At 43.6% G+C, this 21277-nt stretch overlaps 1 protein-coding gene across 1 annotated transcript; it reads left to right on the forward strand.

The window, feature by feature from the left end:
- Nucleotides 1–20107: 20107 nt before the first annotated feature.
- On the forward strand, nucleotides 20108–20509 carry LOC107523048 (cytochrome c oxidase subunit 6C-like). The gene has a single exon (XM_016192503.2). It carries the CDS (start codon nucleotides 20153–20155, stop codon nucleotides 20378–20380), a length of 228 nt encoding a protein of 75 aa, XP_016047989.1. The 5' UTR covers nucleotides 20108–20152; the 3' UTR covers nucleotides 20381–20509.
- The last annotated feature ends 768 nt before the right edge of the window (nucleotides 20510–21277 follow it).

Below are 21277 nucleotides of genomic sequence, written 5' to 3' on the forward strand. Positions count from 1 at the left end.
AGGTGTCTATCTTTCTCTCCCCCTCTGTCTTCTCCTCCTCTCTCGATTTCTCTGTGTCCCATCCAACAATAACAACAGCAACAGAAATGGGGGAAATGGACTCCAGCAGCAGTGGATTCGTAGTGAAGGCAGGGAGCCCCAGCAATAACTCTGGAGACAAAAAAAAAAAAATAAAGAATTTTAGTCCATAAACCCAGAAGGATAAAAAATAGGGAAAGAATAGGAAAGTTTCTAATGGAGAAGAGGGGATATGGAACTCTGGTGGTGGGGACTGTATGGAATTATACCCCTATTATCTTACAATCTTGCTAATCATTATTAATTAACTAATAAAAAATTAAAAGGCTCAGGGAAATAAGTCCCTTGGATAGCACACTTGGTTTTGACATGTATGCACTCACATTCAAGTCCTGCCCCCACCACACTGGAGGAAGCTTCATTACTGAAGTGTTCTTCTTTCCATGTCTCCCTCTGATTCTTTAGTTAGTGCTTTAATATTGATATAAAATTGTAAGATAACAGGGGTACAATTCCACACTATTCCCACCACCAGAGTTCTGTGTCCCATCCTCTTTACTGAAAAGTGCAATAGTTCCCCCAAGATCACAGGTATGGTCTGATTATATAACTATATTTATGTATGTTTGTATATATACATTTTCACCATTTTTTCAATAGTCCTGCTTTCATTTCATATATATATATATATATATATATATATATATAATTTTTATTTATAAAAATGTACCACTGACAAAACCCATAGGATAAGAAGGGTACAACTCCACACAATTCCCACTACCAGAATGCCATATCCCATCCCTTCCCCTGATAGCTTTCTTATTCTTTATCCCTCTAGGAGTATGGACCCAGGGTCGTTATGGGATACAGTAGGTGGAAGGTCTGGCTTCTGTAATTGCTTCCCCACTGAACATGGGCGTTGACAGGTCGATCCGTACTCCCAGCCTGTCTCTCTCTCTCCCTAGTGAGGCAGGGTTCTGGGCAATCAGAGCTCAGGACACATTGGTGGGGTCGTCTGTCCAGGGAAGTCCGGTTACCTCCAGGTCTTTCCTTTTTTAAAAATATTTATTTATTTCCTTTTGTTGCCCTTGTTGTTTTATTGGTGTAGTTATTACTGATGTTATTGGATAACACAGAGAGAAATGGAGAGAGGAGGGTAAGACAGAGAGGGGGAGAGAAAGATAGACACCTGCAGACCTGCTTCGCTGCTTGTGAAGCGACTGTCCTGCAGGTGGGGAGCCAGGAGCTCAAACCTGGACCCTTATACCAGTCCTTGCACTTTGTGCCACATCACTTAACCCTCTGCATTACCACCTGACTCCCTGGGTCTTTCCTTTTTAACTCTTCTCTCAAATCAGAGAAACCGTACCTGACTTCCTCTGGTGTTTTCCAGACTAGCTCCTCTTTCAATGATGATATATAATCAAGACTCCTGGAGACAAACAGTTCAGATCCTGGTGAAATGGGGGTACTAAAACTCTCTGGTTTACTTCCCCTATCATTTACTTCTGTGGGAGCATGGATCAAAATTCTTTTGGGGGCGCATAAGGTGGGAGGTCTGGTTTCTGTAAATGGTTTTCCACTGAACATGGGCATTGGCAGTTCTATCCATAATCCCAGCCTGTTTCTATCTTTCCCTAGTGGGGTAGGACTCTGGGAAGGGGAGGTTCCAGGACACATTGGTGTCCCTCTGGCTCTCTATCACTGTCTCTTTATATCTAAAAAATTGTCCCAGAGTGGTGAAACCCTGATGATAATAATAAACAAAATCCCCCAATAAATTAAAGAAGAGGAAAAATTCATCCATCCATCTTTGTACATCTCCCCTAGCAGCAATCTCAAATCTGTGCATCCAATGAAACCAGCTTTCTCAACACTTCTGATTGTTGACTTCTTTATCTCCTCCAGTCCTCACCTTCAATCACTCACCACGTTCTGGAGATCATCCCATTGAGAATAACTCAAACTGGGAGCCAAGCAGTGGTGCACCTGGTTAAGTGTGCACATTAAAGTGCGCAAGGACCCAGATTCAAGTCCTGGTCCTCACTTGGAAGAGGAAAACTTCATGAGTGTGAAGCAGGTCTGCAGGTGTCTCTCTGTTTCTCTCCCTATTTACCTCTCCACTCACCATTTCACTCTGTCTCTCCCCAATAATAAACAAATAATATATAATTTTATTTGTTTATTTGTTTGTTTATTTATTTTGCCTCTAGGGTTATTGCTAGGGCTCAGTGCCTGCACTACAAATCCACTGCTCCTGGAGGCTATTTTTTCCCTCTTGTTGCCCTTGTTTACCATTGTTGTTGTTATCGCTGTTGCTGTTGGTTATTGCTGGATAGGACAGGGAGAAATTAAGAGAGGCGAGGCGGGGATACAGAGTGGGAGAGAGAGAGATAGACACCTGCAGACCTGCTTTACCACCTGTGAAGCGACCCTCCTGTAGGCAGGGAGCTTAGGGCTCAAACCAAGATCCTTATGCTGGTCCTTGTGCTTCATGCCATGTGTGTTTAACCCACTGAGCTACGGCCCAACCCCCATAAATAATGTATTTTATAACTCAAACTGGACCCAGGAGATGACTCAACCACTTAAGAGCACAAGAACCTGGGTTCAGGCCATGGGTTGCCACCAGCAGGGGGAAGCTTCACATGCAGAGAAGCAGTGCTGCAGTTGTCTTTTTTTTCCATTCTCCTTCTCTATCTTCCTTTTCTTTCTCAATTACTCTTGTCTGTAATGAAATCAATAGGAAAAAAATGAAAAAAAAAAAAAAACAGACTACCAGGAGTGGTGGATTCCTTGTGCAGGGACTAAACCTCAGTAGTAAAGCTGATGTTAAAATAAAAGAAAACTCAAGGGGCCAGGAGCTAACTGACTGATAGGCTGCATGCCTTAAAATGTGTAAGAACCTGGGTTCAAGCCAGGGAAGCATATGGAAGCTCCATGGATATCACCTGGGGGAACTCCATGGATGGTGGTGGGGTGTCTCTTCCCTCTCAGTCTCCATCTCTACATGAAGGATGAATATGTGATGATCTCACTCTCAGGCAGAAGTTGAAAAACAGATCAGAAGAGAAAACACAAGTAGAACCTGAACTGGAATTGGCGTATTGCACCAAAGGAAAAGACTCTGGGGTTGGTGGGGGGGGGGAGAATACAGGTCCAGAAAGGATGACAGAGGACCTAATGGGGGTTGTACTGTTATATGGAAAACTGGGAAATGTTACGCATATACAAACTATTGTATTTACTGTTGAATGTAAAACATTAATTCCCCAATAAAGAAATTAATTTTAAAAAAAGAAAGAAAATATTGGTCCTGGGAAGCCATTCAATGGTGTCATGTGTGTGTAAGGACCAGAATTCATTCACCAGCACCACATTAAATAAATTTAAAAAGTAGTATACTCATGGGCTCTTTGGAATATAACTAAAATAGAACTACTAACTATCTACAAAATGGAGAACCTCCAACTCTTCATCTGAACTATTACAGCATTTAGGTTCATGATTAGTCAACAATTTGTTGGGCTCTATATGTTAACTATTTTTTCAGCCACCAGGTTCCAGATACTATGAAGATGCCATCCAGACTTCCTTGGACAGACGACCCCACCAATGTGTCCTGGAGTCCTGCTTCCCCAGAGCCCTGACCTACTAGGGAAAGAGAAAGACAGGCTGGGAGTGTGGATCAACCTGTCAATGCCCATGTTCAGTGGGGAAGCAATTATAGAAGCCAGACCTTCCACCTTCTGCATCCCATAATGATCTTGGGTCCATACTCCCAGAAGGATAAAGAATAGGAAAGCTATTAGGGGAGGGAATGGGATACATAGTTCTGGTGGTGGGAACTGTGTGAGTTGTACCCCTCTTATCGTATGGTTTTTGTCAGTGTTTCCTTTTCATAAATAAAAAATAAAATTAAAAAATTAGTTAAAAAAAGAGTATCTCAATTCTGACCATCTACACTATTCCATGGTGACTCACTCATGTAACTGTTCATCTACAGCTCCTCTCCTGGTCAGAGCTTTTGGAAGGCTTCCTATCACACCTGGGAGAAAAGGTCAAAGCCTGTAAGATGTGTCTGCTGCTGTGGCCTCTGGCTTCTGCTCTGGACTTTCTCTGGGCTTCCTCCCTTAGCTGCCCCAGTCAAGTACACTGAACCAACCTCACTGCTTCCCCAGATGGCCAAGGTCCCTGCTTCTAGGATCTGCTTTCTGTGAGGATGATCCTTCTATTCTGCTGCTTTTTTTTAATATAAAAAGGAAATATAGTGACTTTGCCATTGTCAGCCGATCTTGGATGGACCTTGAAAAAATCATGTTCAGTGAAATAAGTCAGAAACAGAAGGATGAATATGGGATGATCCCACTTTCAGGTCGAAGTGAAAAACAAGATCAGAAAAGAAAACAGAAGTAGAACCTGAAGTGGAATTGGCGTATCTCAGCAAAGTAAAAGACTCTGGGGTGTGTGCGTGGGGAGAATACAGGTCCAAGAAGGATTCAGAGGACCTAGTGGGGGTTGTATTGTCATATGGGAAACTAGGGAATGTTATGCATGTACAAACTATTGTACTTACTGTTGAATGTAACACATTAATTCCCCAATTAATAAAAAAATAAGGAAAATGGAAAACCAGATAAAAGGCTGCTGGCAGGTAGTTTATGAAGAGAAAGAGCATTGGTGAGGCCACTTCTTGTCTTTTAGTAATGTGTTAAGAGGGTGCCTGATTGTCTTGCAGGAATGATGAATAAAGGCAAATAATTATTTAAAAAAAGGAAACAGACATAACCATAGGATAAGAGGGATACAACTCCACACAATTCTCACCACCAGAATTCCGTATCCCATCCCTTCCCCTGAAAGCTTTCCTATTCTTTAACCCTCTGGGAGTATGGACCCAAGGTCATTGTGGGATGCAGAAGGTGGAAGGTCTGGCTTCTATAATTGCTTCCCCACTGAACATGGGCATTGACAGGTTGATCCATACTCCCAGCCTGCCTCTCTTTTTCCCTAGTGGGCAGGGTTCTGGGGAATCAGATCTCCAGAACACATTGGTGGGGTTGTCTGTCCAGGGAAGTCTGGTCACATCCTGCTAGCATCTGGGAACCTGGTGGCTGAAAAGAGAGTTAACATACAAAGCCAAACAAATTAATGAACAATCATGAACCTAAAGACTGAAACAGTGCAGATAAAGAGTTGGGGGGCCCTCCATTTTTTAGATAACTAGTAGGCATAGTTTAGTTATATTTCAAATGACCTGTGGCTATACTAGTTTTCTTTTTTTCCCTGAGCCTGAAATCTGATATGCAGGTGGATCCAAGTTATTGTCTGGGGAGATGATGGCTGCATAAAGGACCAGAAAGCTGGATCAGGGAAGAAACTAGCTCCCTAATATGGGAAAGGTGTATAAATATTATTGACTGTAAACCCCATCGATTTGATTTGGTCTGGGTCCCATATTCAGCTTAAGAGCCTATGTCATGACCTCTGCATCCCTGTAGATCTGAGCTCACATTCTCTGGTCTCTATCAGGAACAACACAATAGACCCCTTCGTGGGCCCACTATATAGGACCTTGCCCTCAACTTTGATCAAAAATGGTGGAGAATGTTCCATCTTCTGAAGGGAGAATGGACAACATACTTTATGCTACACTTGAGGAAGATGAGTTGATATTGGGGCAGCTTGGAATGTTCCTACTCATGACCACAGAATATGAGCTTCTTTTTTTATTTAAAGATAGATACAATCAAAAAGGGATGGGAATGGCAGTTATAATGATTAGTGAAGTAAAGAAGGGAAAGACAACCATGGAATGATTTCACTCTAAGTGGAATACAGAGAACTGAAACACTTGAAATTGAAATATATATCCCATATCTAAGATCTTGAGAGAACTATGGTGATTACCATTGGGGGGGAGTGGGAGCACAAACCTTTAATGGTCGGAGTGGTGTGGAATTAATTCCCTATTATTTTATAATATTGTAAATCATTATTAAATATATATTCAGATCAAGGTAGAGCTGAAATTAAAAAATGACAGAGACAGACAGAGAGAGAGAGACCCCATAGTACAGAAGCTTCTCTCAGTGCAGTGGGGGCTGGGCCTGAACCTGGGCCACTAATATGGCAAAGCAGCTCAATATCCAAGTGAGAAATTTCACCTGTCCTTTCACTCTATTTTTTTTACTGGATACAGACAGAGTGAAATTGAGAAAGGAAGAGGAGACGGAGAGGCAAAAAGATAGAGTGACACCTGCAACCCTGCTTCACCAGTTATAAAGTTTTTGCCCTGCAGATAGGAACCAGAGACTTGAGCCTGGGTCCTTGCACACTGTAATGTGTGTGCATAGCCACTTGGCTGCCTCCACTACATTCTTTACCCCTTTCCTTTTATTTATTCATCACACACACACACACACACACACACACACACACACACACACACACACGGAGAGAGAGAGAGAGAGAGAGAGAGAGAGAGAGAGAGAGAGAGAGAGAGAGAGAAGGAGGTACAGAGAGAGAGAGAAAAAGACACACCAGAGCACTGTTACAGCTCTGGCTGATGCTGGTTGCCAGCGATTGATTCTGAGACCTTAAAGCCTCAGGTATGAATGTCTTTTGCAGTATCTTTATGCTATCTCCCCTGCCATACCCCTTCTCTTCTCTTCCCTTCCCTTCCCTTCCCCTTCCCTTCCCTTCCCTTCTCTTCCCTTCCCTTCCCTTCCCCTTCCCTTCCCTTCCCTTCCCTTCCCTTCCCTTCCCTTCCCTTCCCTTCCCTTCTCTTCTCTTCTCTTCTTTTCTTTTCTAAAAAGGATACACTGACAAAAAAAAAATAAGTGGCTGAAAAAAACATTAAGATATAAAGCAGAACAAATTATTTAATAATCAGGAACCTAAAGGTAAGAATAGATGAGATTTGGGGTCTCCATTCTGGAAAAAGTGACCCTGCCCCACTAGGGAAAGAAAGAGACAGGCTGAGGAGTATGTGTTGACCTGCCAACACTCATGTCCATTGGGGAAGCAATTACAGAAGCCAGACCTTCCACCTTCTGCATGCCATAGTGATCCTGGGTCCTTGTTCCCAGAGGGATAAAGAATAGGGAAGCTTCCAATGGAGGGGATGAGATGCAGAACTTTGGTGGTGGGAATTCTGTGGAATTGTACCTCTTATCCAAAGGACGTGCTGATCAAAATTAAATCAATAAAACTACTTTTAAAAGGTAGAGAGCTATACCACATTGTCTCTACCTTTCTTCCATTTTTCTAAGAATATAGACTGAGGGGGATTGGGCGGTAGCACAGCAGGTTAAGTGCACATGGCGTGAAGCTCAAGGACCGGCTTAGAGATCCTAGTTCAAGCCCCCAGCTCCGCACCTGCAAGGGGGCCGCTTCATAGGTGGTGAAGCAGGTCTGCAGGTGTCTATCTTTCTCTCCCCGTCTTCCCCTTCTCTCTCTATTTCTCTCTGTCTTATCTGACAACAAACAACATCAATAACAACAACAATAATAACCACAACAACGATAAAACAACAAGGGCAACAAAAGGGGGGGAAATGGCCTCCAGGAGCAGTGGATTCATGGTGCAGTCACCGAGCCCCAGCAATAACCCTGGAGGAAAAAAAAAAAAAGAATATAGACTGAGAGGCCTGGCTCCCAGTTAAGCACACCTATCCCCATACCCAAAGACAAGGGTTCTAGCCTCTGTTCCCCACCTGCAGGAGGGACACTCCATGAGCAGTGAAGCTGGTCTGCATGTGTCTATCTTTCTCTCTCCCTCTCTGTCTCTCTCCTCACCTCTCAATTTCTGTCTTATCAAATCAAATAATAAGCAAATAAATAAAAAGAAAAAAATGATCACCAGGAGACGTAGATTTGTAGTGCCAGTACCAAGCCTCAGCGACAACCCTGGTGATAATAAAAAAAAAAAAAATGAAAAAAAAAAAAGGACTAAGAAAGCCACTTAGCATAAAGCACAGTCAAAAGGTCCTAGATTCCTTGCCTGGCACTGCATATGTAGTCAGGGGAAATACGTAACCATCATTCCCTGGAAACACGACATAGAATGTCATGACTGAAGTTGATCCCTAGTGCTCTTTACAAAGTGTTATGATACAGGCAAAGTACCTTTCAGCAGTATCGACTCAGTCTCATCAGGAGAAATAGGGTCCTTAGTTCTATCCTCTAACATATCTCATTCTTGACTTATTTATTCCCTTTTGTTGCCCTTGTTGTTTTATTGTTGTTGTTATTGATGTCATCCTTGCTGGATAGGGCAGAGAGAAATGGAGAGAGCAGGGGAGGACAGAGAGGGAGAGAGAAAGATAGACACCTGCAGACCTGCTTCGCCACCTGTGAAGCGACTCCCCTGCAGGTGGGGAGCCGGAGGCTTGAACCAGGATCTTTACACTGGTCCTTGTACTTTGCGCCACATGCTCTTAACCCGCTGCACTACCTCCCGACTCCCCATCTCTCTTTCTTTTTTTTTTTTTGCCTCCAGGGTTGTTGCCGGGTCTTGATGCCTGCACCACAAATCCACTGTTCCTGGAGGCTATTTGTTTTCCTTTTGTTGCCCATGTTGTTTTACCACTGTTGTGGTTATTATTATATTTGCTGTTACTGATGTCGTTGTTGGATAAAACAGAGAGAAATGATGAGAGGAGGGGAAGGCAGAGGGACAGAGAAAGATAGACACCTGCAGACCTGCTTCACCGCTTGTGAAGCAACTCCCTTGCAGGTGAGGAGCCGGGGGCTCGAACCCGGAGCCTTATGCCTGTCCTTGTGCTTTGTGCCATGAGCGCTTAACCCACTGCGCTACCCCTGACTCCCCCATGTCTCATTCTTAACATAGTTGATGAATATACATCTGGGTCACTATACAGGTACCCAAGAATGTCAGTATCATTTCTCATCCAGTGATAGAAGAACCCTTCAATTCTTCACCTTCCTCTTCCTTTAGAATAACCACAAATCATGATTCAAATGGCCTGAGAGGATGTTGGGAATTCAAATTTCCTCACTTCTATGATAGCCAAATAATCTGGTGCTTGCTGAAATCGAAATTCTGGTTTGAAATTGAACTGGATTGAACTTCTCTGAGCACCAGTTCCCTTAAGTAGGAAAGGGTTGTTGTGATGATTAGAAATAATGTATGCAAAGTAGCTAATTACAGACCTGGCTTTCAGTAGGCAATCAATAAATTGTAACTATTTTTATTTTGCTTATAAGCTAGAATTTCTGCTGGAGTGGTACACACTGGAAAACTGGAAGAGTCTAGACAGGGAACAAATATCCACACTGAATTAAAGCTACAAGCATAGTCGGATGAGGAGCAAACCTTCCGAAAATGCTTGCAAACATGTTCTCAGATGTAACAGACAGTAATGACTAGGGGCATGGAACCAAAGGGAGACTAGTGAGGCAGCCAGAGTGAAAAACTGAAGGAGACTGTCACTCCCCTCACTCTCAAAGTGACCATTCTGTGTCTGCACGAGCACTAGAATGTTCCTGCATGCCTTAGTCAAGATCATGCCCTGACTTCGGCTCCTTTCTGATTTCCTGCTCTTTTCTCTCTAACTTCTGGTTCCTTTTATAACTCCTTCTTTTTTTCCCTGTTTGACTTTTGGTTACTCTGAGGTAGAACAATGTGTTGTGTACAGTGTGGAGTGGCCTGAGAAGCCGGGCTAGCCACCAAAGGAATACTCTGACCTGGGTTGTTAGTTCTCTGGGGTCACAGGAAAAGAGAACTCAGGGGGAGAATTACAGAAGTCTACAAACTGAGCTAGCAAATTGCTGTTTTAAACATATTTCAGTGATGCCTAACAGTATATCCATGTAAAAAAGAGTTGACACTCTAGAAGGAAGATAGCCCACATTCTGTAGAGATACCTGGGCCTGGGGACATAGGCAAAAACTGATATTTTATTTTCTCTATCAAAAGATCATAAAAATCAAGATTTCCTCAAAGAGGTTAATAATATAAAGTCTCCCTATTCTAGGGGTCCTGGACAGTGGTGCACTCAGTTAAGTACACCTATTACCAAGTGCAAGGGCCTGGGTTCAAGCCCCCACTCTCCACCTGCAGTGAGTCCACTTCACAAGCAGTGAAGAAAGTCTGCAAGTGTTTATCTTTCTTTCCCTCTCTCTGTCTCCCCGTCCTCTTTCAATTTCTCTGTCCTATCTAACAATAACAACAACAAAAATTTAAAAAAAGGAAAAATATGGCCACTAGGAGCAGTGGATTTGTAGTGCTGGCACCAAGCCCCAGCAATAATCCTGCAGGCAAAAGGGGGTCACTAATGCACCAGGATAAACATAGTACGAAGCTATGAAGCGCAAGGTCGGAAGCACAAGGCTCTGCGCAAGGATCCTGGTTTGAACCTTGGCATCCCCACCTACAGGGGGGTCGCTTCAAAAGTGGTGAAGCAGGTATACAGGTGTCTCTCTTTCTCCTCTCTGTTTTCCCCTCCTCTCTCAATTTCTGTCTGTCCTGTCCAAAAACAATAGCAGCAACAACAACAACAATAGAAAAAAGATGCCCCCCAGAAGCAGTGGATTCATAGAGCAGGCAGGCACCAAGCCCCAGTGATAAACCTGGAGGAAAAAAAAAAGCACTCACTATGTTCACACTAATCTATAATTGTGGCTTTAAATGTACTTATTTTTAAATATTTATTTACTCCTTTTGTTGCCCATGTTGTTTTATTATTATTGCTGTCGTTGTTGGATAGAACAGAGAGAAATGGGGAGAGGAGGGGAAGACAGAGAGGGGGAGAGAAAGATAGACACATGCACACCTGCTTCACCGCCTGTGAAGCAATTTCCCTGCAGGTGGGGAGCTGGGGGCTCGAACCAGGATCCTTACGCTGGTCCTTGCGCTTTGCGCCACCTGTGCTTAACCCACTATGCTACCGCCCGACTCCCGTGGCTTTAAATTTTATAAAGAATGGCTTTACATTTCATGGAGAGTTTTCAGGTGCATCATCTTACCTATCTTATCTCTTCAAGACAGGTGGCAACGTGGGCACTACTATTTCCGTTACAGAAGAGAAGTCTGGGGCACAGAGCAGGCTACTGCCCTACTAAAGCAATTTGGCTGTAGGAACCTTGGCAAAGTGGCAACTCTATTCTGGGAGATGCAGACTTTTCCAATCAGATGTTACCTAGGACCCAAGGTGCATCACTGTGAGCTCTGTGGCCTCTTTGCTTCCTATTTCCTTAGCCACATAATGGACAGTACCAACTCCTCAGCTTGAACTAAAAAGTGGTGCACAACGTAATTAACCACATCTGGAACATGGGAAGTTGTTCTCCTCACCTCTAGGGGTTCAGAGCTGGACTGAGTTCTGATCTCTCTGCTCCATATTTGGTCCTGAGCCCTTCTGTAGTGAGCGTGCCCTCTGAGCACAGTGGTCAGCTTCCCCAGCTGACAAATGAAGAACCAGGAAGGGTCATTTATTCATCAGTCAAATCCTTTCGGGGCAGCAGAATGGGAGGGGGCCCTGGGAGCAGAGCTGCTGTGAAGAAGGAGGCAGGCCATCATTTTCATTGGAAATAAATCAATGTATGAATCACAGCAACAGAGCTCAGGGACCAGGGTGGGAGGCATTTTTAGAACTGTCACTTTAAAAATATGTTCTTTCCTGCCTCACGGCTCTCTCAGTGGGCAAATTTTAAAATAGAAACAAGTAACTTTAATCAGGCTTTAATTAGCCCCACAAGTTTGGTGAGCTAGGATAGTTCATTTTAGAAAAAAAATCATAATAACAGACGGAGGATTTTCTAGGCACCACAACTTTAATTACAACCCCAAACACCTCGAGCATGCTTGCTGGGCCAATTAAATCAGCAGGGCAATGGCAGAGCTAATGCATTTGACGCCAGACCCAAGCTATGATGAAGCTTTCTATTTGAGTTTGTTTCCAAAGTAATTTAAGAAAGCAGATCACTTACAGTGCTTACTTAAACAGAAGCAGGAGGCCTTTAAACCATTGCTAATGCACACTTAGCTGGGGTCTCAGAGAAAGGGCTCCTCCAGCTTGTTGGGACTCAAGGGCAAGTTCATGAGAACGCTTCTCTCATTTTGCTTGCTTTTTGGTTCTTGCTCTGAGTTAGAGGTGCTCGGACACCTTCAAGCCTTGCTAAGGAACTGCTAACTGGAAAGTTCCCATGATGCTCTAGGTGGTCTTCTGGAATCTTCCAATGCATCTGTGGCACCAGCCTGTGGTAGACTTTCTCTGAACTCAGGAAGAAAAGGGGAAGTAAGTAGTTCAAGTCTATTTACGCAGCTCAGAAGGAAAGGGAAAGCGATGAAAGAGAGCTTGCAATGCCCTGACTGTGTTTCCGAGAGTGCTGAGGTTGAATCCCACCCTCCTGCCTGCCTACCCTGACAGGAAGCTGGATAGAGAAATCTTGCAGGGAGGAAAACAGAGTATTGGTCTGACTTTCCAGAGAACAGGAGCCCAATCAAATGAAAGTAATGCAACTCTGTAGACCCGCCCACATTCGCACATCTCATGACTGTCCTATCACCAAGGGCCTCTAAGGGTGGATGTTTATTTGTTTTCTTTGATAAGACAGAGAAAAGCTGAGAAGGAAAGGAGATGGAGGAGAGATTATAGGGCAGGAGGAAAGAGAGACACTTGCAGCCCTGCTTCACTGTTTCTGAAGCTTTCTCCCTGCAAGTAGGGACCAGGGACTTGAACCAAGGTCTTTGTGCATGGAAACACATGCATTTAGCCAGGTGTGCCACTGCCCAGCCCCCTAAATGGCTTGCTTTTGTTTCCTTGGCATTTATAAAAGAGGATGAGTGTCACAGGCAGAAGTTGAAAAACAAGATCAGAAGAGAAAACACTAAGCAGAACCTGGACTGGAGTTGGTGTATTGCACCAAAGGAAAAGACTGAGGTGGGCGGGTGGGAGGGGGAGTGCAGGTCTTGGAAAAGGATGACAGAGGACCTAGTGGGGGTTGTATTGTTATGTGAAAAACTGAGAAATGTTATGCAAATACAAACTATTGTATTTACTGTCAAATGTAAAACATGAATCCCTCAATAAAAGGGGGGGAAGAAAAAAAAGAGAAGGAGAGAATGAGTGTTCATGACTGTTGTCATCTCAAATGACTGATCTGCTGCCAGAGCAGTGGTCAGGTGCCTGTCCCTGTAGGCCCCTCCCCTGAGCACAGTGAATGATTCCTTTGGCATTCCTCTTGTGTGCTCCATCAGAACCTGTTCTCCACATTATCCATTCGTTCAATCATTTATTTGTCCCAAAAACAGTGGCTGCAAGTCACTGGCACAGGGCTAGCTCCCGAGGGTACAGAAGAAATGAGGTCCCCCTACGGGAGGAGCATGACTGGGAAAGGCAGCCGCAGGGTCTGAGAGTCAGGGATAGGAGAAGGGACTGGGAGAGAGGCACTAGTCACATGTCAGGTCCCCTGCAAATGGGCCTTCAATTGAGTAAAAAAAAAAAAAAAAAAAAAACCCAATTCACTGCAGTTTGAAACTAGGAGGGTGATTAGGTTCCGTCAGAAACCAACAGAATCAAGCAAACGCCCAGTACAACTTTGAAGTCACCTAAGAGAAGTGTCCCAAGGCCAGTGTGACATGGCCCACCCCTTTCTCGGAATCTATGCTTCTCAGTTCGCCTACGGGAAGAGTGACAGCATCAAGATGAACCTCCTCCATTCCCAGACTGCTTTCTCATTCCTTTCAAGTAATTACAGGAATCTTTGGGAAGAGTCTCCTTGTCTTACACAAGTACTCAGACCACAGAGAAGCATGTCATAGCTTCTTTGCAGTACTCTGGCTTACAGAATTTGTTTATGGTCTCTGACAGCACCAGAAGTGGCAGTGACATGCAGCAATCAAAAGTAACATCAAATGAGAAGGAACATTCCTTTATATCCCATTACATCTGATCACTATCCTGTTTCATACACATGTGTGCAATATACCAGCCACTGTGCTAAGTCATTCACATTTGACAATTAATTTAGAATCGATTTAAACCTACAAACAACTCCTTCGGATAGCTACTATTTGGTCTCTCTCTGAGACTGAGGTTCTGAGAAATCACCTCGCCAAGAACCAGAAGCAGAGGTGGTGGAGCCAAGATGTGAACTCAGAAAATCTGAAAGCAGAGTAAACATTCTGACATCAGCATATGCTGTTGCCACAGCACAGAGGCTGAACAGACGAAAGGTACTGATGCTCCTGACAAGAACTCAGATGCTCATGGATAAAGGCAGGAGGCAGCAGCACCTAGACTACCACAGCTGATGGCACAGCCAAGGTCCTCATAGTCTCTAATGAAATCTGCTCTCAGCAATGTCACTAAAGTAAATTCCTCCCAATATCTATCATTAACTTAAACAACCAACAACATAATGGTCTTGATCAAACAACAACAAAACAGAGAGCTCTGTACCCTAGTTCCACTGGGACCTGAAACGTCTGTCACCAGAAATCTTTGTTTATTACCATCACTGAAAGGGAAAAGAATCTGGACAACACCAGAGGAAGTCAGGCATGGTTTTGCTTCTCCGAGAGGGAAAAGGAAAAAGGAAGGACATCCAGTAGTAGTAATAAATGAAGGTGTGACTTAGAAAGTAAGTGAAGGCAGGCTGTAGAAGTGAATAAAAATGAGTAAAAAGAATAGATGGATGATAGACAGACAGACAGACTGATTTAGATATAGTCAACCCATACCTGGGACCTTGGGAAAACTGTTGCAGTTTCTGCGGGAGGGGTATGGGGACATATAACTCTGGTGGTGGGAATGATGTGGAATTTTACCCTTATTGTCTAATAATTTTGTAAATCACTAATAAAGTATTCAAAAAAGTCTTTTTTAAAAAAGAAAAAAAAACTTTCTTATTTCTATTTTTATGTGTGGAGCCAGGGGCCTTGCCCTTGTGCAGTTTTATCACTACTGGTTTGACGGTTTTTATTATCTTCAGATAGAGAGACAGAGAAAGGTGGGACCAGAAGTCCCTGCTTTGCCATGGCCCCTCCCTGTTGGTTCTGGGGATTGAACCTGGCTGAGCACATGGCAAGGCAAGGCATGGCCCCTACCTAGTGAGCTATCTCTTCCCCAGGAAGCTTAGACAGTCTCCAACAGGGGACTGGACGATAGCACCAGGTTAAGTGCACATAGTAGAAGTATCAGGACCCACACAAGGATCCCAGTTCGAGCCCTGGTTCCCCAGCTGCGGGGGCGGGGGGTCACTTCACAAGTGGTGAAATAGGTCTGCAGGTGTCTAGCTTTCTCTCCCCCTTTCTTAAATTTATTTTGATTCTTATTTATTTTTTGCCTCCAGGGTTACTGCTTAGGCTTGGTGCCTGCACTATGAACCCACTGCTCCTGGAGGCAATTTTTGTTGCCCTTGTTTTTTATCCTTGTTATTATTACTGCCACTGTTATTGGGTAGGATAGAGAGGAGGGGAAGACAGAGAGGAGGAAAGAAGGATAGACACCTGCAGACATGCTTCACCGCTTGTGAAATGACCCCCCTCCCCCACAGGTGGGGAACCAGGGCTTCGAACCAGGATCCATACAGGAGTCTTTGCACTTCACACCATGTGTGCTTAACCCACTGTGCTACTGTCTGGCTCCCTCTTTCTCTCCCCCTGTTGGTCTGCTTCTAAATTCTGCTTCTAAGACCCCTTCTGTTGCATTGCTTGCTGCTGTGGTCTATTTACATAATAATTGTTTTCATTGGTTTAATCCCCATTGGTACTAGAGCACTTTTTCTTTCTCCCTACCCCCTATCCTACATACTTCCTCTTCCTGACACTTCCACCTCAGGAGATATATATAGGACAGGATTGTGATTAGAGATAGCTAGCTTGCACTGCATTTCTCATAAATAAAGACTGAACTGCATCCAACTCAGCCAGGAGTCCCTGGTTGTCTCTCTCTCGCCCTTGAAGCTAGCCCGACATCCCCCTTTTTAAATTAAAAAAATATTTATTTCCTTTGTATTACCCTTGTTGTTGTAGTTATCATTGTTGTTAATGATGTCATTGTTGTTGGATAAGACAGAAATGAAGAGAGGAGGGGGAAGACAGAGAAGGGGAGAGAAAGATAAGACACCTGAAGACCTGCTTCACTGCCTGTGAAGCAACTCCCCTGCAGGTGGGGAGCCGGGGGCTCGAACTGGGATCCTCACGCCAGTCCTTGCATTTGGTGCCACATGTGCTTAACCTGCTGCACTAACACCTGACTCCCTCTCTCCCCCTCTTTATCTTCCCCTCCTCTCTCAATTTCTCTCTGTTATATCCAATAAAATGGCAAAAGTCCCTCTAGGAGCAGTGAATTCATAGTGCTGGCACCGAGCCCTAGCTATAACCAGTCATACTCCAGACAGCAGACAAGCTGTAATCACCTCTAGTAGCAGAATGAACTCCATCCCAAGTGTAGAATGGATATCGAGGTGGGTAAAGTTACACAAACAGATGCCAGGAGGATATGATAAGGTTTATGAGCTCCACCACTCTGGGAAGAACAGGGTAAGCATCCAGAATGTTCTAGAAGTGACTTCAGAAAACAGAGAACTGGAGAGCACCTGGCTTTATTGTCAGGGGGCTGCAGAATGCCGAGATTTGAAATGCATCAAACAGCAGTCAAACAATAAAAATGAGTCAGATGCCTTGTCGCAACAATGGAGTTTAGGCTCGAGTTAGAAATACCCTTCTTCTGCTGCTATGATTTCATCCTTCCCTAGGCAGATGACCTCATCAATGTGTCCTGGAACCCAACCTCACCAGAACCCTGCCCCATTAAGGAAAGATAGAAACAAGCTGGGGGTATGGCTCAATCTGCCAACATCCTTTTCCAGTGAAGAAGCAATTACAGAAGCCAGACCTTCCACCTTCTTCACGCCATAAAAATTTTGGTCCATACTCCCTGCAGGGGAGAAATGTTAGGGGAAGATGACCAGAAGACTCCGAACTCAATTCCATCAGGACTCAGAGTGAGAAGAGGGGAAAAAGAAAAGGCATTTAGAAGTCATAACAGGTATAGGTTTGACTTAGAAAGGAAGAGAAGGCAGGCCCATAGAAAAAATACAGATAGTTCTAGAAATAATAGTAAACCCATATCTGTCACCTTGGGAGAACCACTGCAGTTTCCAACAGAGTAAGTGGAAACACAAAGCTCTGGAGGAGGGAAAGGTATGGAATTAGATCCCAGTTATCTCATAATTTTGTAAATCAGTCTTAAATAACTAATAAAATAAAATAAAAAGAAATAAATAGCCATCTGCCCAACCTCATGGTGTTAGTTTGCTGATGTAAAACCAGAAGACAATACTTCCACCAATAAGGTGCCCCAAATTCTACCTACTAAAAGACATAATTTGACATATATCTTTATCACAAAAGTCACCTAACTTTGATGCATTTGCCACCAACAGTATCTGAGTCACCTGATTTGATTTCTTGCAGTATTTTTTTTTCTGGTGGGTGAAATTTGTTAGTCTGTCAGTCATAGAAATGCTCTTGATTCTCAACTTTGATAGTTTCCCACTTGTCATTGCCCTTTCTTCCCGCCAAATTCTGTCCACTATAATTTTCCTTACATGCTATACATGTGGATAACACTTATATTCCTTTCTGTTAACCACTACTTCTTGTGTGTTATCACTCAGTGTTGAGGCTAAAAGCTGAAAGATTAGTTAACATTCACACTAACATGGTGAGGTGAGTATTCTGAGCATAGAGCCATGAACTACCATTATATATTCTTCTCTGTGATTCCAAGGCTTGAGCACTGTGACACTCCAGAGTAACATTCACACTGTTTTCCTTTCTTACTTCTAAATTCACTCCACAGTTTAGTTTGTTTCCTAGTATAACAATTCCTGTTATTAGGTTTTTAGTTTGTACTTTTTTGTTTGTTTTTTAAATATTTCTTTATTTTCCCTTCTGTTGCCCCTGTTTTTTTATTGTTGAAGTTATTATTGTTGTTGTTATTGATGTTGTTGTTGTTGTTGGATAGGACTGAGAGAAATGGAGAGAAGAGGGGAAGACAGAGGGGGAGAGAAAGATAGACACCTGCAGACCTGCTTCACCACCTGTGAAGCGACTCCTCTGCAGGTGGGGAGTCAGGGGCTGGAACCAGGATCCATACACTGGTCCTTTCTCTTTGTGCCACATGCATTTAACCTGCTGCACTACGGCCCAACTCCCGCAGTACTTTATTATTTTTGTTATTGCTACCAGGGTTATCACTGGGGCTCAGTGCTGGCACTATGAATCCACCACTCCTATCACTCATTTTTTTCCTTTTTTATTCTTTCTTTCAAATTTTTATTTGATAGGACATAGAGAAATTGACAGAGGATGAGAAGATAGATTGGGGAGTGAAAGACAGAAACCTGCAGACCTGCTTGTGGGGACAAAGGAACCCTACTGCACTGCTGGTGGTTCAATGTCAATTGGTCCAACCCCTGTGGAGAGCAGTCTAGAGAACTTTCAGAAGGCTAGAAATGGACCTACCTCACGGCCCTGCAATTCCTCTCCTGGGGATATATCCTAAGACACCAAACACACTCATCCAAAAATATCTGTGTATATCTATCTTCATAGCAGCACACTCTGTAAGAGAAAAAACCTGGAAGCAACCCTGGTATCCAACAACAGATGAGTGGCTGAGCACGTTGTGGTCTATATACACAAGGGAATATTACCCAGCTATAAAAAATCTCATCTTGGATGTAGCTTGAAGGAATTATACTAAGTGAGATGAGCCAGAAAGAGAAGGACAAATATGGGATGATCTCACTCATGGGAAGACATTAAGAAACAAAAACAGAAAGGGAACACAATGTAAATCTTGGACTGGTTTGCTGTGTTGGCACCAAAGCAAAGGACTGTGAGGAAGGAGGACAGGGAGAGGGGTGGGAAGAAGGAGATCTTCCAGTTCCTGCTATGTGATTATGGGCCTAATCTGTCCAGCAGAGTGTTTTGTAGACACCTATCTTGATGACTTGAGAAATAGTACCCATGTACCAACAACTTGTATTGTAAACCATTAACCTTCCAATAAAAACTAAATGGAAAAATAAAAGGAGACCCCAAATAGTCATCTGCAATATTCTTGCCTTTAAGTTCATGATAGTCAACAATTTGTTCTGCATCATATCTTAACTCTTTTTTCAGCCACCAGGTTCCAGATGTTACCATGATGCCAACCTGACTTCCCTGGGCAGATGACCCCCAATGTGTCCTGGAGCCCTGCTTCCCCCGTGCTCTGCCCCACTAGGGAAAGACAGAGACAGGCTGGGAGTATGGATTGAGCTGCCAACACCCATATTCAGCGGAGAAGCAATTACAGAAGCCAGACCTTCCACTCTCTGCAACCCACAACGACCCTGGGTCCATGCTCCCAGAGGGATAGAGAACGGGAAAGCTATCAGGGGAGGGGATGGGATATGGAGATTGGGTGGTGGGAATTGTGTGGAGTTGTACCCCTCCTACCCTATGGTTTTGTTAATTTATCCTTTTTTAAATAATAAATAAATAAATAAGTAAATAAAAGAAAATATTGTCTGGAAAGATGGTGTCAGAGTTGAGAGTAGGGCTAGAAAGTTGGAGTAGGGCAGAAAGTAATTCCCAATGTGTTATTGTTATTATTTCTTGCGGTTAGTGGGTTACATAATCACTCCACATCATACCCACTACCAAAGTTCTGTGTCTCCTCCACCCACTGGAAGATAACTACCTCACAAAGTCTTAGAAAGCTTGCTTGTGTGTGTGACTGCACGTTCCCGCGTATCTATTCTCTAGATGACACCGTATAAAGAAAGGAACACCCAGTTGTGTCTTTGTCCTGGGGCATGTAGCTAATATTAGTCCAGAGATGCTGCTTTTAGTCTCTGTAGTAGGAGGGGGTCTCCTTTGTATGGCTTCCACTCCCTTGTTACTGGGGCCTTGATTGGGGTCTGGACGGTCACTCTGGGTCTGGGGGAGAAGCAGTGCAACCACTGGGCACCTTGGGACTCGTGAGAGAATCATCCCAACAGCTAGTGGTGTTTCTCTAGATGCAAAGATGCTTTGTGCTCCTTTGGGCTCAAGTACTAGCCTAAGTGTTTTCTTTCATCTTATGTGTGTAGGAGGGTGACTACCATGGCTCCGGGTGCTTTGGCGAAACCTCAGATGCGTGGCCTTCTGGCCAAGCGTCTCCGCTTTCATATTGTTGGAGCTCTCATTGTATCCCTGAGTGTTGCAGCTTTCTATAAGTTTGCTGGGGCTGAACTAAGAAAGAAAGCATATGCAGATTTCTATAGAAATTATGATCCCATGAAAGAGTTTGAGGAGATGAGGAAGGCGGGTGTCTTTCAGAGTACAAAATGATTCCAGAAAGTAAAGAATTTTTCGGTTGACCTCATGGAAATCTGTCATTGATTCTGAACTATGACACAGACACTTGGATAAGAAATACTTTCTCTTGATAAATAAACATTAACAAATAACAAAAAAAAATTTAGGGCCTGCAGTGGTGCACCCAGTTGAGCGCACATAGTATTAAGCTCAAGGACCCATGGAAGGATACAGTTTAAAGCCCTTGGTTCCCCACCTGCAAGAAGGATGCTTCACAAGCAGTGTAGCAAGTCTGTAGGTATCTCTCTCCTTCTATCCTTTTCTATCTCCCCCTCCTCTCTCATTTTTTCTATGTCCTAATTAATAAAATGGCCACCAGAAGCAGTGGATTTGTAGTGCTTACACTGAGCCCTAGCAATAACCCTGGAGGCAATAAATAAATAAATAAATAAATACAGTCGACTGAATTGAGTCCCATCTGTGTTTGCCTTGACAAGGTCAGACCAAATATGGTGGCCAAAGTTCCCAGCTTTGCATGGTGGAATGGTGTTTTGCTCTCATTTTCTATCAAAATATATAGAATAAAAATTGGGCCAAGGTGGCAGCTCATCTGCACAAGACTCTGATTTCATTCTCCAGTACCACATAAAATTAAAAGGAGGACAAAGTGGTGAAGTCAATGGAGAATTATGAAAGCACACAGTAATATATTCCTAGTGCCAGTGTAATGAGCCTCTTGAGAATAAAAGAACACACTCATTAGCACAGTCCCTGTTTAAGACTCAGGAAAAGCCTGACTATTATGGATAAACATTTATCAGACCCAGCAAGTGTATTGTATTCTGCAGAGAAACCCTGGAAGGATCACTCACAGTTAAAGAAGCCAGACTGGGGGGTGGGGGGGGGGCAGGCGGTAGTGTAGCAGGTTAA

The sequence above is a fragment of the Erinaceus europaeus genome, chromosome X, assembly GCF_950295315.1.
Source record: "Erinaceus europaeus chromosome X, mEriEur2.1, whole genome shotgun sequence".
Taxonomy (NCBI): domain Eukaryota; kingdom Metazoa; phylum Chordata; class Mammalia; order Eulipotyphla; family Erinaceidae; genus Erinaceus; species Erinaceus europaeus.

Coding starts and splice junctions, on each gene's coding strand:
- LOC107523048 (XM_016192503.2), top strand. CDS start 20,153: ATGGCTCCGGGTGCTTTGGCGAAACCTCAGATGCGTGGCCTTCTGGCC.